The 13,308-nt window shown below is 36.4% G+C and overlaps 1 protein-coding gene across 2 annotated transcripts in view; it reads left to right on the forward strand.

Moving 5' to 3' along the window:
• LOC137250568 (neutral amino acid uniporter 4) overlaps nucleotides 1–10,976 on the forward strand; it is a 78,807-nt gene extending 67,831 nt beyond the window's left edge. For both annotated transcript variants that reach the window (XM_067783610.1, XM_067783611.1), the window contains 5 exons: nucleotides 2,044–2,207; nucleotides 5,837–6,197; nucleotides 6,264–6,715; nucleotides 6,773–6,945; nucleotides 9,806–10,976. In XM_067783610.1, coding sequence (XP_067639711.1) covers nucleotides 2,044–2,207; nucleotides 5,837–6,197; nucleotides 6,264–6,715; nucleotides 6,773–6,945; nucleotides 9,806–10,056 — 1,401 coding nt within the window. In that variant the 3' untranslated portion in view covers nucleotides 10,057–10,976. The remainder of the gene's footprint in view (nucleotides 1–2,043; nucleotides 2,208–5,836; nucleotides 6,198–6,263; nucleotides 6,716–6,772; nucleotides 6,946–9,805) is intronic.
• Nucleotides 10,977–13,308: the final 2,332 nt, after the last annotated feature.

Genomic DNA, 13,308 nt, shown 5'->3' on the forward strand with positions numbered 1-13,308 from the left:
TAAGGACCACGCCCACTTTTATATAAAAGATTTTTAAAATGGTCGTGGACGAATAAAATAAGCTATATCTTTGCAAAAAATAGCTTTATATCAATGGTATTTCATTTCCCAAGTAGATTTATAACAAGAAATAAGAAAAACTTCAAATTTAAAAAAATGGGCGTGGCACCGCCCCTTTTATGACTAAGCAATTTTCTATAACTCGAATAAAAATTAACGATCGTAATAAAATTGTGTACACAAATTTTCCCTATAGCAGGAAATATTTCTAGAAAAAATGGACGAGATCAGTCAAAGACCACGCCCACTTTTATATAAAAGATTTTTAAAAGGGTCGTAGATGAAAATAATAAGCTATATCTTAGCGAAAAAGAGCTTTGTATCAATAGAATTTTACATTCTAAATTTAGTTATAACATTAAATTGGAAAACACTAAATTTTTTTAAAATGGGTGTGGCACCGCCCCTTTTTTGTCTAAGCAATTTTCAATGTCTCGGGAGCCATAACTTGAAGAAAAATTTACATATCGTAACAAAATTGGGTACACAAATTTTCCTTATAGCAGGAAATATTTCTAGTAAAAATGGATAAGATTGGTTAAGGACCACTCCACTTTTATATAAATGCCTTTAAAAAGGGTCGTAGGCAAAAATAATAAGTTAAATCTTAGCACAAAATAGTTTTATTCCAATCGTATTTTTATTGTTCTGTTATATCTTTATTTTAAAATAAACAGTATGGAAATCACCATATCTGAAGGAAAACTACATTATTATCCGCTCAAGGTCATTGGTGTTAGCGTCTGTATCCTTTTTTGCTTCTTTTAAACGAAAATTTGTTCAGAATAGAACCATACGTATATGTATTATTGCGCAGCCTTGTAACACTATTAAGCACACAAAACAAACAACAACAGCATTTTAAGTGTACAGCTGGGTATGTAATGTTCGGTTTCACCCGAACTTAGACTTCCTTACTTGTTAAACATGACCTTTGATTCTTCAGATGTTTTGTTTATACCGATTCAATCTAGTTCTAATTTTATTCAATTAATTGTGTAGAGTAAATATTTATGGCGTTTTTGTTGATAAATAAACAAGTTCATGCACGTAATGTTTGTTTGCCGTGACTTTTCTTTAGGGGGACTCATGAAAGCATATAAACTTATAAGGTGTAAAATTATATCCATTTACACACGCTGTTATATGAACGCACCTAGTAATACTCTTGATAAACTTGATTGTTTATCAGATGTATTATTGTTTAACAAAATTTTTTAGATTGTTATACTAATTAAAAAATGGCAAGATTAAGTGAAAAATCAAAACTAAAACGTCTGTACTAAGATATTCTTGTAAATGACTTGCTAATGTTGGAGATTTCTGATTAAAATGCCTGCTGTAATGTCTGCAAGGTTGCATTCCTTTGAGTTTACCGCGTTTACACAATGAAATGTCCGCGTAAATTTATACAAATTGGGTAAATGATTTTTCATACAAAATTTGACAGTTCGTTTACGCACTAGATAAATTTATACGTTTACACACTTTATAAGGCATTTATACGGTTACATGAGTCCCCCTTTTATGATTTAATCTGAGAGCTGTATGAATTTTCATAGATTGGCTTTCATAAAAGATAGCTTGACGAGGTGGTAGTAAAATAGTCCCTCTTTTCCTTTTATCAGTGAAGTGGCAACGCTAAAGTTTTTCGTTTCACAATGATATTAGAATCATTGCGGCCCCTCTGTCTATACGTGATGGATCATATGCAACTCTTGTCTGCTTTTGCTTTCTCCAAAATAGGTTCGGATGTCGATCCATCGACTGCTACAACCTCCTTTGCTTCTCTCTTCGGCCATTTCGTTACCTTTATTGTTTTTTTCTTCTAATTCACTTACAGCCATTTTCAACAGGCGGTTTTCTTTAAGTTGGTTGTTATTCTTATAGCTTTTGACACACATTTTTTACATAAGAACCATCTGCATAACAGTTGTCTCTTTCCTGTAGCACTCACTCATTCAATATTTTATATTTTTTCAGAAACAGATATATTCTCAAGTGTCAACTGACAATAAAAAACTCCCCGACATTAATAATGGCAAAACATTTAACAATTTTCCGCCTCAACAGAATCATGTCGAGAAGTTGCCCAGGCTGGAGCCAAAAAAGGGAGGCGAAAATGCACCGGAGCACCCGCCAACGAGGTAAATGCCCAAAAATGTATGTACCTAGATTTCAATAAATATTTTATAAAAAAGCAGAGACCTATACAAATTAAAAACAATAATTTTGTTTTAGCGAGCCGGACCCGTGCGCATCTTGCGCAACCAATATAAAAGTCTCTTATCAAATATCAACAAAAATCAGCTGTTCTATCAATCAATTAAAACTTACAGCTTGCGCTGCCATCTAGCGTATGATAACAACTGCCAGTAATGCAGTGCGAGTATTCACAATATTGCCATAGTACAAATAGATTTCTTTGTGTGCTCATAATCGTTTATTTTTAACAAATTATTTTAATAAAATATAGCTAAACAAAAGCTCTACGACCAAAATTGACCCAAAGCTCGCTAATAGCCTGAATCTCCATCTTTACAACCAAAACTTTATTTATAGATTTGGATTCCAAATAAGAGAGATAAAGAGACCCGTACATAAAAACAGCAATTAGAAATAATATATATGATATTTGTGATGGGAAATAATCATAATTTTCTAACAAATTTTAAAAGTATTTTTTTTTAATCGAAAAAGTTTTGTAAAAAAACCTTTGAGATCTCTGATGTTCTCTTTACTTTTCTAGACTTTTAAAAAAAGGGACAATACTACTTTCCTAAAAGCGGATTCGTATTCTTTCTGTCAAAGCTAAAGCAACACAAATTCGATTTGTTTTAAAATAAATTCATAAAATGCTTTACGTTGAAACGGTGAAATGTTTTTTAACATTCTGCCATTTTTAACATGCTTTTATTAGCTTCACTTGTACGTACGCTTGTTTGCAACTCTCTAGGCTAGGCGCTCAAAGGAGTGTTAGAGCCATTTAGGCAGAGGATGCTACCACCACAACACGGCGCACAGTGGCATTTTTGCATGATTTAGACGCGGAAAATTAATAACTCATTGAAAAATGAATATATTTCATTCAAACCAAGTGAGGTGGTGGGGGTTTGGGGGGCTGAACCTCTCCCTCCAAAAATTTTGAATTTACTCCAAATAAAAACTTTGTTATAGCCTCATATTGTTCTCTTGTTCGCAATTGAACATAGCTATATTTAAATTTCTTATCTACTTCAAACCATGAAGCAAACTTTATAAGAAAATTTACTTTGGTGTAATTCACTTGAATCCATCTCATACAAAGTTTGATAAAAAAAATTCGAACTTTACTGCAGAATTCATCATACAATCCCTCGTCTCTATTTACTCCCTCCCTAAAATAGTACACACGTGGTCTAAAAGGGCTTTATCCTTTTGCTTTTGGCCACGTTCTGCAACCCATACCTCATACGACTCCTTCTTTGTGATCGCCATTATATCAAAAGAGGGACCTACGGGGATGAAGAATCATTTTATTGTAGAAATTCTAAAATTATTGTGGTACAGCGTGGTTCAAACTTTTGGCAGGCTTTTCTTTTCACGGTTTTATATATTTTCAGCACAAAAATAATACACATTAAAAACTCATAATTTCATAAAAAATACTAAACCAAAAAACTTTTGAACACTTGCAAAATAATATAATTACGTGTAGATTTTAAAAAAATATTTTAGCTTTTGTTTCACCACAAAGTTTTACTTAATTTTAAACCACGCGTTATTTCACTTCTGTAAATTGTACTATTTAGCGCGTCGTCAACAACTGACAGTTTTAAGCCGGATTTCGATTCGATTTTTAATCGATTCAATCGATATTTTTTTAAGAAATGATGAATCGATTTTCGTTTTAGGTTCGATTTTTTTAGCCTTCGGAGTTTTGATCATCTTTCAGCAACTGTGCCTATTTCTTATTTATTGATAAAAACGTGCAGGAAATATATTTGCTGTGATTTTTTATAAATCTAGCTTTATTGGCGCGTATTCACAGACCAAATAAAATAGTGTTTAAATTTTCAAAAAGCTCGACCTCTTAAAAACTATGAACTATGACTATACGCCATTATGATGGTGGCTCTGAGTAAAAGGAGAAATATGAAGAAATTGTATCATCACCAACAATTGGCGCTTTGCCGCCTAGGAGATTTTGGCATTGCAGTTGCTTAAGTCAGCCTAGCTATCCCGGCTTCAACATAACTGACACCAATTGCGAGCATCAAGGGAGATCAAGTCTTCTTGGCGGAGGTCTTTCGCTTCGTATATTTCCAAATACGGATGCCGATAGGAACACTTTCTGTGCCGAAACTTTTCATGAATTCCCATAACAAGACCTATCGGGTGGTTCGACGGAGATGACCATAATTCATCGGCACGACTCTTCTCTTGAAAAAGGTCATGCCATCGACTCTCGATACCGCAGCTATGACGAGAGATTAATAGAAAAGTTGTTTTCCTTGTGATTTCTAAGCTAACATTTCAGAGAAGGCAGAACTAACTGAAGAAATGTCTGCGCACAAAATTGGAATATCTGGAAAAAACACAGAAAGCTTGATATTTAGGTATCGAAAACACTATCAATCTAACTCCGAATGGAGGAACAGTGAATAACCCTGCGGTACTCCTTGATGTTGCCAAAGAGCCTCAGTCAACGAAACGATAAAGAAACTGCCGAGTTTTTTTAGCGGTACAACCTTGGTAAACAATTGAGCAGCAATTAACTATTTTCAGCTCGATTTAATCGATTAAATCGATTTTTTTGAGTATCGAAACGAAAAAATCGATTCTCCAAAAAATCGAATCGAATCCAGCTCTACACATTTTGACAGCAGATTATTCAATTAGGAACAGCAATTATAAGAAATGATCATTACCGTTATATACTGTGGAAATTTAAAAACAAACTGCATTCAAATTTCGAAAAAAAAAGACTTGAAAATTTTTTCCTTTTCCCGTCTAAACCAAGCAAAAATGCCACTGTGCGGCGGTGGAATATTCAATTAGGAAAAGTTGTATAGTAAAATAATCGATTATAACTATTCGAATAGTTTTTCGATTATTGCGAGATTCGATTTTTCGAATATTTTTTTTTTTTTTTTTGTAACTTTCAATGTGTTCTTTGGCTCGTGAGGATGCTGTGGATTTGCCGTTCCCATATTTCCCATATTTTGTACTTTGCTTGTTTTGAATTCTCGGGACGAGATAGAAAAGAAATTCATTTTGCAGCAAACAATTCATTTTTAAAATTTGTCTGACAAAAAATTGAATTAATGAAATTTTTAAATCTTAATTTTAATGAAAAAAAATAAAAATTATTTCTGAAGCCATCAGCATTGTAAGGGTTTACAAGTAAGATATGTATCAGCTGTTCGTTCCCAGCTACGCTGAGCTATGCATAATTCTCACCTATCCTTTTTTCCCAGTAAACATAGTACGGGTTAATTTATTAGTTTCAAAACTGATACACTTGACTATAACCTTGCTTGGGAGCCATGGGGCAGACTTGGTTAATTTTGTAAGGTCTGGCAAAATATAACCACATCCGCAAAGAAAGCGCGCTCTCTCAGCACCTGTGATGTTTTCTATCATTTCCACTTATGAGATTTGTGTGTATTGAAAGGTACTCGATTACATGCTAATTAATTAGTCGATTAGCCGAGTAATCGATTATAAGCAATACCACTTATTCAGAGTAAATTTGATAAAGAAATTTTAATAACAATAAATTTTCTCCCCACAGTTATGTGACTACCCTCATACACATTTTTAAAGGCAACGTTGGACCCGGTCTTTTCGCGATGGGCGATGCTTTCAAAAATGGCGGCCTTATTGTTGGACCCATTTTGCTTGTGGTAATCGGTGTGATCTCAGTGCATTGTCAGCATGTGCTCGTTAATTGTTCCGAGAAGATGCGAGTGCTTACAAATGGTGCGATTTGTGCTGATTATGCCGATACCGTGGAACAATGTTTCGCTAATGGACCAGTCAAATTACGTAATTGGTCGAAAATGATGAAAACTATTGTGAATATTTTTATATGCGTTACCCAGTTGGGATTTTGTTGTATTTATATGGTTTTTATAAGTACAAATATGCAACAGGTGGGTGGTAAAGAATAATTACTTCGTTTACAAAATATTACATTAAATATTTGTTTTATTTTCCAGATTTTCAAGGCCTATCAAATTGGCATCGATGTTCATCTTGTTATGTTAATCATAAGCATACCCATTTTGCTTACCTCGCTAATAACAAATTTGAAATATTTAATGCCCGTTTCACTGATCGCCTCGATTTGTATGATTTTCGGTTTGGCCATAACACTTTTCTATGCTCTTAAAGATGGTTTGCCTAGTGCATCGGAACGAAAACTTTATACGGATAGCTCACGTTTGGCTCTATTTTTTGGTACAGCGATTTTTGCTTTCGAAGGCATCACTTTGGTGTTGCCATTACGTAATGCTATGCGCAAGCCAACCGATTTTGCACGCACTATGGGTGTCCTCAATATGGGTATGTGTTTGGTGACGTTCTTGTTTCTGTTTGCCGGCATTGTAGGCTATCTGAAATGGGGTGAAGATGTAGGTGGTAGCTTGACGCTTAACCTTGGCGATACAATGTGAGTACCTATAATCGCTAGTTTGCTTGATATTACTCAACAAATACTCTCTTACAGCTTGGCGCAATGTGTAAAGATTATGGTTTCGGCGGGCGTTATGCTCGGTTATCCTTTGCAATTCTTTATCGCTATACAAATAATGTGGCCTAATGCACGAAAACTACTACACCTGCAAAATCGTCCCTTCTCTGGAGAGCTGCTGTTTCGCACCATTATGGTTGTACTCACATGTAAGTATTTACATATAAATGTTGAACGTAAAGAGGTCAAGTTGCGAAAATGTAACAAGCTTCATTAAGATGCTCGCCCGACTATATCGGAACTGTTTTAATATGACCACATGTAACCTTCGAGGCCACACCACTTTCTCTGCTTATAAAAGCGGATGTCGATTGGAAAACTTTCTTAGCTGGAGCGAATTCGTCGAGATGCCGATGCCGCCTCAGTCGGCATAGAAAATGTAGGTCCCGTCCTGCCTATTAATGTTGCACATGATTGACCAAACGGGAAAGGCGTGGACCCAAGCGCGGAGCTGTAAAGTGTCGAAGATCATGTGTATGTCTTACAACCTTAGACTAAAATAGTTACAACTATCATTAAAAAGAGTAGAATCTAATGAGTATTCTGACTGGACCTTGCCTTCTAGCGTCACAAGCCTTTAAATTACGCTTGGTCAGTGATAGCAGATGTAGAAAGTGCGGCTTGAAGAAGGAGACGATCGAGCACGTTTTGTGATCGTAACCTGCGCTTGTCAGGCTAAGACCCTAGATATTACGAGTGATACAGCTGCCAGATCTAGGAGCAGAAAGTGGCACAGGTCCCAGAAAGCTTCTAGTAGTTGCCAAGAGGGCGGAGTTAATTTAAAACATAGGTTCTGTTTTTTGATAGGGTTTTCAGCTTGGTCGTTGAAACAACTTCTGGTAACACTACGGACGCATTCAGTCTACGTGAGGCTTCACGGACCACCAAGATCAACCTTTCCTACCCTAACCCGCCTATTTTGAGGGAAAAATTAAAAAGTAGCACAACTGAATTATTTGGATGTGAAGCGCGAAATAAATCCCTTCGGAAGTATATCGCGCCTAGCATTTCTTTTTTTAGCTTCATAACTGCGTAGAGATCATCATTGATCTTTTATTGGCGCTTAACACGATTCTGGCCGCTTCGTAACAAGTCACGCCAACTATTCCTGATTCGCGACGAATGAATCCAATTGGGAGCAAGCACCAAGAGAGATTGAGCCTTCTTACACCTGCCTCTCCCAACTCACCTGCCTGCTTCAAAGCTTCAGTATCGACTGAAATACTTTCTTGGACGGGCTTCTTTCTCCACTCGCATGACATAGCCAGCGAAGCCTTTGGGTTTTTGTTCGCCTCACTATCGTCATATCTGCGTAAGGCTCATATATCTCATCATTATACCTTCTTCGATACTTGCCGTCGGCATTACGGCCAGGACCATAAATCTTCCGGTGAACTTTTCTTTCTAGCACTCCAATAGCCTTATCATCTTCTATCGACACCGCCCATTAGAACCAGAGAACTCTTTTTTTTTATTGTCTACGCAGTCCCAATCAGCACTGTTGGCAAGAGTTGAAAATACACAAAAAAGAGTTATTCTCCTTTTGATTTCTTAGCTGACATTGTTTTCGTGTCAACGCTGGTTCCCAAATAGCCGAAATATTTCACACTGTCGAATTTATATCCGTCAACAGTGAGTGGCTGCAAAGGCGAGAACGCGCTCTCTTCTTGGATGATAGAAAATACTTCGTCTTATCCTCATTTACCCCAAGCCCCACTTTTTTTTGCTTTTTTATCATCAGCATACGCCAGTAATTATACGCCCTTATAAAAGTTTGTACCATCACAGTATAGTTTTGCTGCCAGCATGATCTTCTTCAGCATTATGTTAAAGAAATCGAACGAAAGGAGTCGCTTTGTTTAATCCTTATGGAGCTGGAGGTGTTGCCCTACGCCCCTTTGCAGGGAACTTAAATCCGACATAGCAGTATGCTAGCAATTTCTTTTCGCGCTGTCAAAGGCTTTGAAGTCGACGAAAAGATGGTAAGTGTCGATGTTCTTCTCGTGAATACTCTCAAAGATGAACTGTGATGACACCCATAACATGGTCATAAGGACCTTAAGACCTCGCAATCAACCCGATTGGTCCACATCGATTCCGTTGCTCTAATCTGATATTCCTGGATTTTCCTCAGGAAATAGGTCAGCGGCGGTCGTATGGAGCTGTTCGCCTCGCTCATGTCCATTTCAGATGCGTTCCTAGCCATATCATCTGCAAATTCATTCCCTTAAATATCGCTTTACTCTGGGACCCAGTAAGGGGACTGGTGGTGTTGATCTACGCCCCTTTGCAGGGAACTTAAATTCCGACAAAGCAGTATGCTAGCAATTTCTTTTCGCGCTGTCAAAGGCTTTGAAGTCGACGAAAAGATGCTAAGTGTCGATTCTCTTATCGTGAGTCTTCTCCACGATGAACTATGATGACACCCGTAAGATCGTCAGTGGGACCTTGAGATTTCGCAATCATCCCGATTGGTCCACATAACGTCCGTTGCTCTAATCTGATATTCCTCGATTTTCCTCAGGAGATAGCCCAGCGGCGATCGTATGGAGCTGTTCACCTCGCTCATGTCCAATGCAGATGCTTTCCTGGCCATCTCATCTGCAAATTCATTCCTTGTACTCTGGCACCCAGTAGGTGCCCTATGGACACCAGCCAGGCTCGACACCTCACTATATCCTCTGCATATGTCGGAAAGTCGGTAGGATTTATTTACCTGCAGATGCTTTGAGTACACTCCAGCTTCTGTTCTCTTTTCCATTTTCGAGCCCTCTGTGTAGACTATAATGCCTTTCCCACGCTCTAGGCACTTCTATCATTCCTCCCTTGAAGGATATTTTATGTTTTTTATTTATCAGCCAAAGTCACGGATAAAAACCGTTGCGACTGAGAAATGCCAATCTCAAATCATGTTGTTCTCGAAAATCGCTCGATCTACCAACTCTAATTTACTCTCGCTCATATTATAATTTAACTAATTTTGTCTTTAAATTTTTATTCTATTTTCAGTATGCATTGCTGAGCTGGTTCCAGCTTTGGGTTACTTCATGTCGCTCATCGGTGCTTTATGCTCGACTGCATTGGCGTTGGTGTTCCCGCCAATGATTGAATTGCTCATAAAACGTGATGACAACAAAGGGCCCGGTGTTTGGTTATTTACCAAAAATATTTTCATACTCCTTTTGGCGTTGTTGGGCTTCTCCACGGGCACCTATGAAAGTTTATCACAAATTGTGACACATTTCAATGAAATGCAATAACATCGACATAGTGATTTAGGCATTTTTAAAATGTGTAGCTCGAATAGGTGTAGTTTTTAGAATTTGTATTATGTATTTCTAATGTTAGTACCTAGAATTAGCTTAAATTTTTTTTCAGTTACACTTAGAAAGTAATAAATAGAGAACGACTGAACATAAATTTTATGGCCAATTTCGTCACTCCGAACGTTTGCCGAATGATCGATTTACAAAAACAATTATCACAATTTTCACCATCTCTAGTTAAGTTAAAAATTAACTGGAGCATAGTAGTTCTTCAGCACAAATCACACAAGAAGATTGCGCATTGCGGATTAAACATTAGATCAGCTGTTTTTTATAACGTATGAATTGACCGTTTTCCTTTAGCTTTTTTTCTCGCTCTTTTTTTCATTCGCTGAAGGGTCAAATGTGACGTAGATGCGCAGAACGAAGCAATTTTGAACTCGTGAATGCGCAATCTGGGTAGGTGATTTGTGGTTTTTCAGATATCTTCATTCACCAACACCAGTTGAATCGATAATTGTGAATATTTTGTAATCGCTGAAATCGATTGTGCATACACGAAAACTAAGAAAACAGCTGACTTTTGTTTACACCTTTGACTTGCGTTTAACTGACAGTTCATGATTCAGTGAGCTTGAACAAAACTTGAATTTCGATAACTTGTAGATGATAACTTAACTGAAGATGTTGAAGGGTCGTTCCTTTATTTACTTAGAATTCGGGATGCTTTCAAAAACATGGCAAAAAAACAAAAAAAAACCTAGTTTAGTCGTTCTCTAATAATAAAAATGTTCATGTGCCAATGTGATTTTACTGAAATGATACAAGTATTTACGTATGCCCAGTATCAAATCAGTTAATACTTTATTAAAAAAAAAAATGCAATTATACAATTGACATATTTATAAATTTTATTTAAATTAGCGTTTTGTATTCAAATGTGTAAAAAAAGGTAATACACAAAAAATTATCGGAGTAAAAATATGATTTTTAAGTTTACGATAGCCAAATATGAACGAAATCCGATCATGAATGCAATTTTTATACCTTTCATGAAAATAAAATGGTATATTAAGTTTTTCACGAATCTCAAAATTGTAAGTCTTTAAAGGAAAATAACCCATCAACAAGTATACCGAAATGGTCAGGATGAAGAGCTGAGTTGATTTAGCCATGTCCGTCTGTTTGTTTGTATGCCTACTTGTCCCTAAATTTTTGAGATTTTGATAAAATTTGGTAAACAGGTATATTTAGATGTCCGATTGGACATTTGTCGGAACGGGCCGGATCCGACCACTGTAGCATATATACCCCATACAACCGATTTTTCAGAAAAGAGGATTTTTATCATATCTTCCGCAGTTTATCAGATTGAAGTTTGAAACTTCACCACATACGAAAAGTATATTGCACATATTGTTGTCTGAAAAAAATGTTATAGATCAGGGGTATATACATATAGTATAATCCCGTACAACCGATTATTCAGATAAGACGCTTTTCGTTATTACTGCTTCATTTTAGCAGACAGAGGCTTCAAATTTTACCGAATGCTTATGTATATAACATATATTGTTGTCTGAAAAAATCATAGAGAACGGTCGTATATATGATATGTATCCCATACAACCGATCGTTCACATAAGAAACTTTTCGTAATTTCTGTCTCCTTTTAACAGCCAGAACATTCAAATTTCACCATATGCTTTCGTATATAGCAAATATTGTTACAACCGATTGTTCAGATAAGAAACTTTTCGAAATTTCTACACCATTTGAACAGCTAGAAGCTTCAAATTTCACCAAATGCTTACGTATATAACATATATTGTTGTCTGAAAAAATTATAGAGATCGGTGGTATATATAGTATATATCTCATACAACCGATTGTTCAGATAAGAAACTTTTCGCAATTTCTACCCCATTTTAACAGCTATAAGCTTCAAATTTCACCGATTGCTTACGTATATAGCATATATTGTTGTCTGAAAAAATCATAGAGATCGGTTGTATATATAGTATATATCTCATACAACCGATTGTTCATATAAGAAACTTTTCGCAATTTCTACCCCATTTTAACAACTATAAGCTTCAAATTTCACCAATTGCTTACGTATATAGCATATATTGTTGTCTGAAAAAATCATAGAGATCGGTTGTATATATAGTATATATCTCATACAACCGATTGTTCAGATAAGAAACTTTGCGCAATTTCTTCCCCATTTTAACAGCTAGAAGCTTGAAATTTCACCAAATGCTTACGTGTATAGTACATATTGTTGTCTGAAAAAATCATTGAGATCGGTGGTATATATAGTATATACCTCATATAAACTGCCATTTAAGCCAACTTTTTAACAGCGAGAAATTTTCACCAAATACCTACGTTTACGTCATATATTCTTGAGATAAGTGATTCGTGGTGATAGCTATTTCAGCAGACCACAAAAAACGTGAAACTTTGCATGCATCCTCACACAAAGTACCTACCTATTTTTATTTAATATTCATCTTGGCGGCCACCGTGGTGTGATGGTAGCGTGCTCGGCCTACCACACCGTATGCCCTGGGTTCGCACCCCGGGCAAAGCAACATCAAAATTTTAGAAACAAGTTTTTTCAATTAGAAGAAAATTTTTTTAAGCGGGGTCGCCCCTCGGCGGTGTTAAGCAAGCGCTCCGGGTGTATTTCTGCCATGAAAAGCTCTCAGTGAAAACTCATCTGCCTTGCAGATGCCGTTCGGAGTCGGCATAAAACATGTAGGTCCCGTCCGGCCAATTATAAAATCAAGAGGAGCACGACGCAAATTGGAAGAGAAGCTCGGCCTTAGATCTCTTCGGAGGTTATCGCGCCTTACATTTATTTATTTATTCATCTTGAAAATCGCTTAGGTATGTACATCTGTTCACTATATATGTATTTCATATTGTAACGAAATTAGAGAAATTCCGCTTATTTGAAACCTTCTGCTAACGTTCGAATCGCTAAACTGTGGAACAAATCACTCCAATATTCAGTATTTCAAACTGAACTTTATTTAGATTACTTTGGGAGTAGTACTTCACAATTAAACTTCACAACCAATAGCGTGCTTAAATCAAACTGATCAATGCTTGCGCTGCTTCTATGCTCTCTGTTGCTTCGTTCGAATATTTCTCCTAAGGTCTAGACGTTTTACCTTCTAGAACTTTTGTATCTCCTGCTTGGTTACCATCTCTATACATGTATATTTGTAGTTT

The sequence above is a fragment of the Eurosta solidaginis genome, chromosome 4, assembly GCF_040869045.1.
Source record: "Eurosta solidaginis isolate ZX-2024a chromosome 4, ASM4086904v1, whole genome shotgun sequence".
Classification (NCBI taxonomy): Eukaryota; Metazoa; Arthropoda; class Insecta; order Diptera; family Tephritidae; genus Eurosta; species Eurosta solidaginis.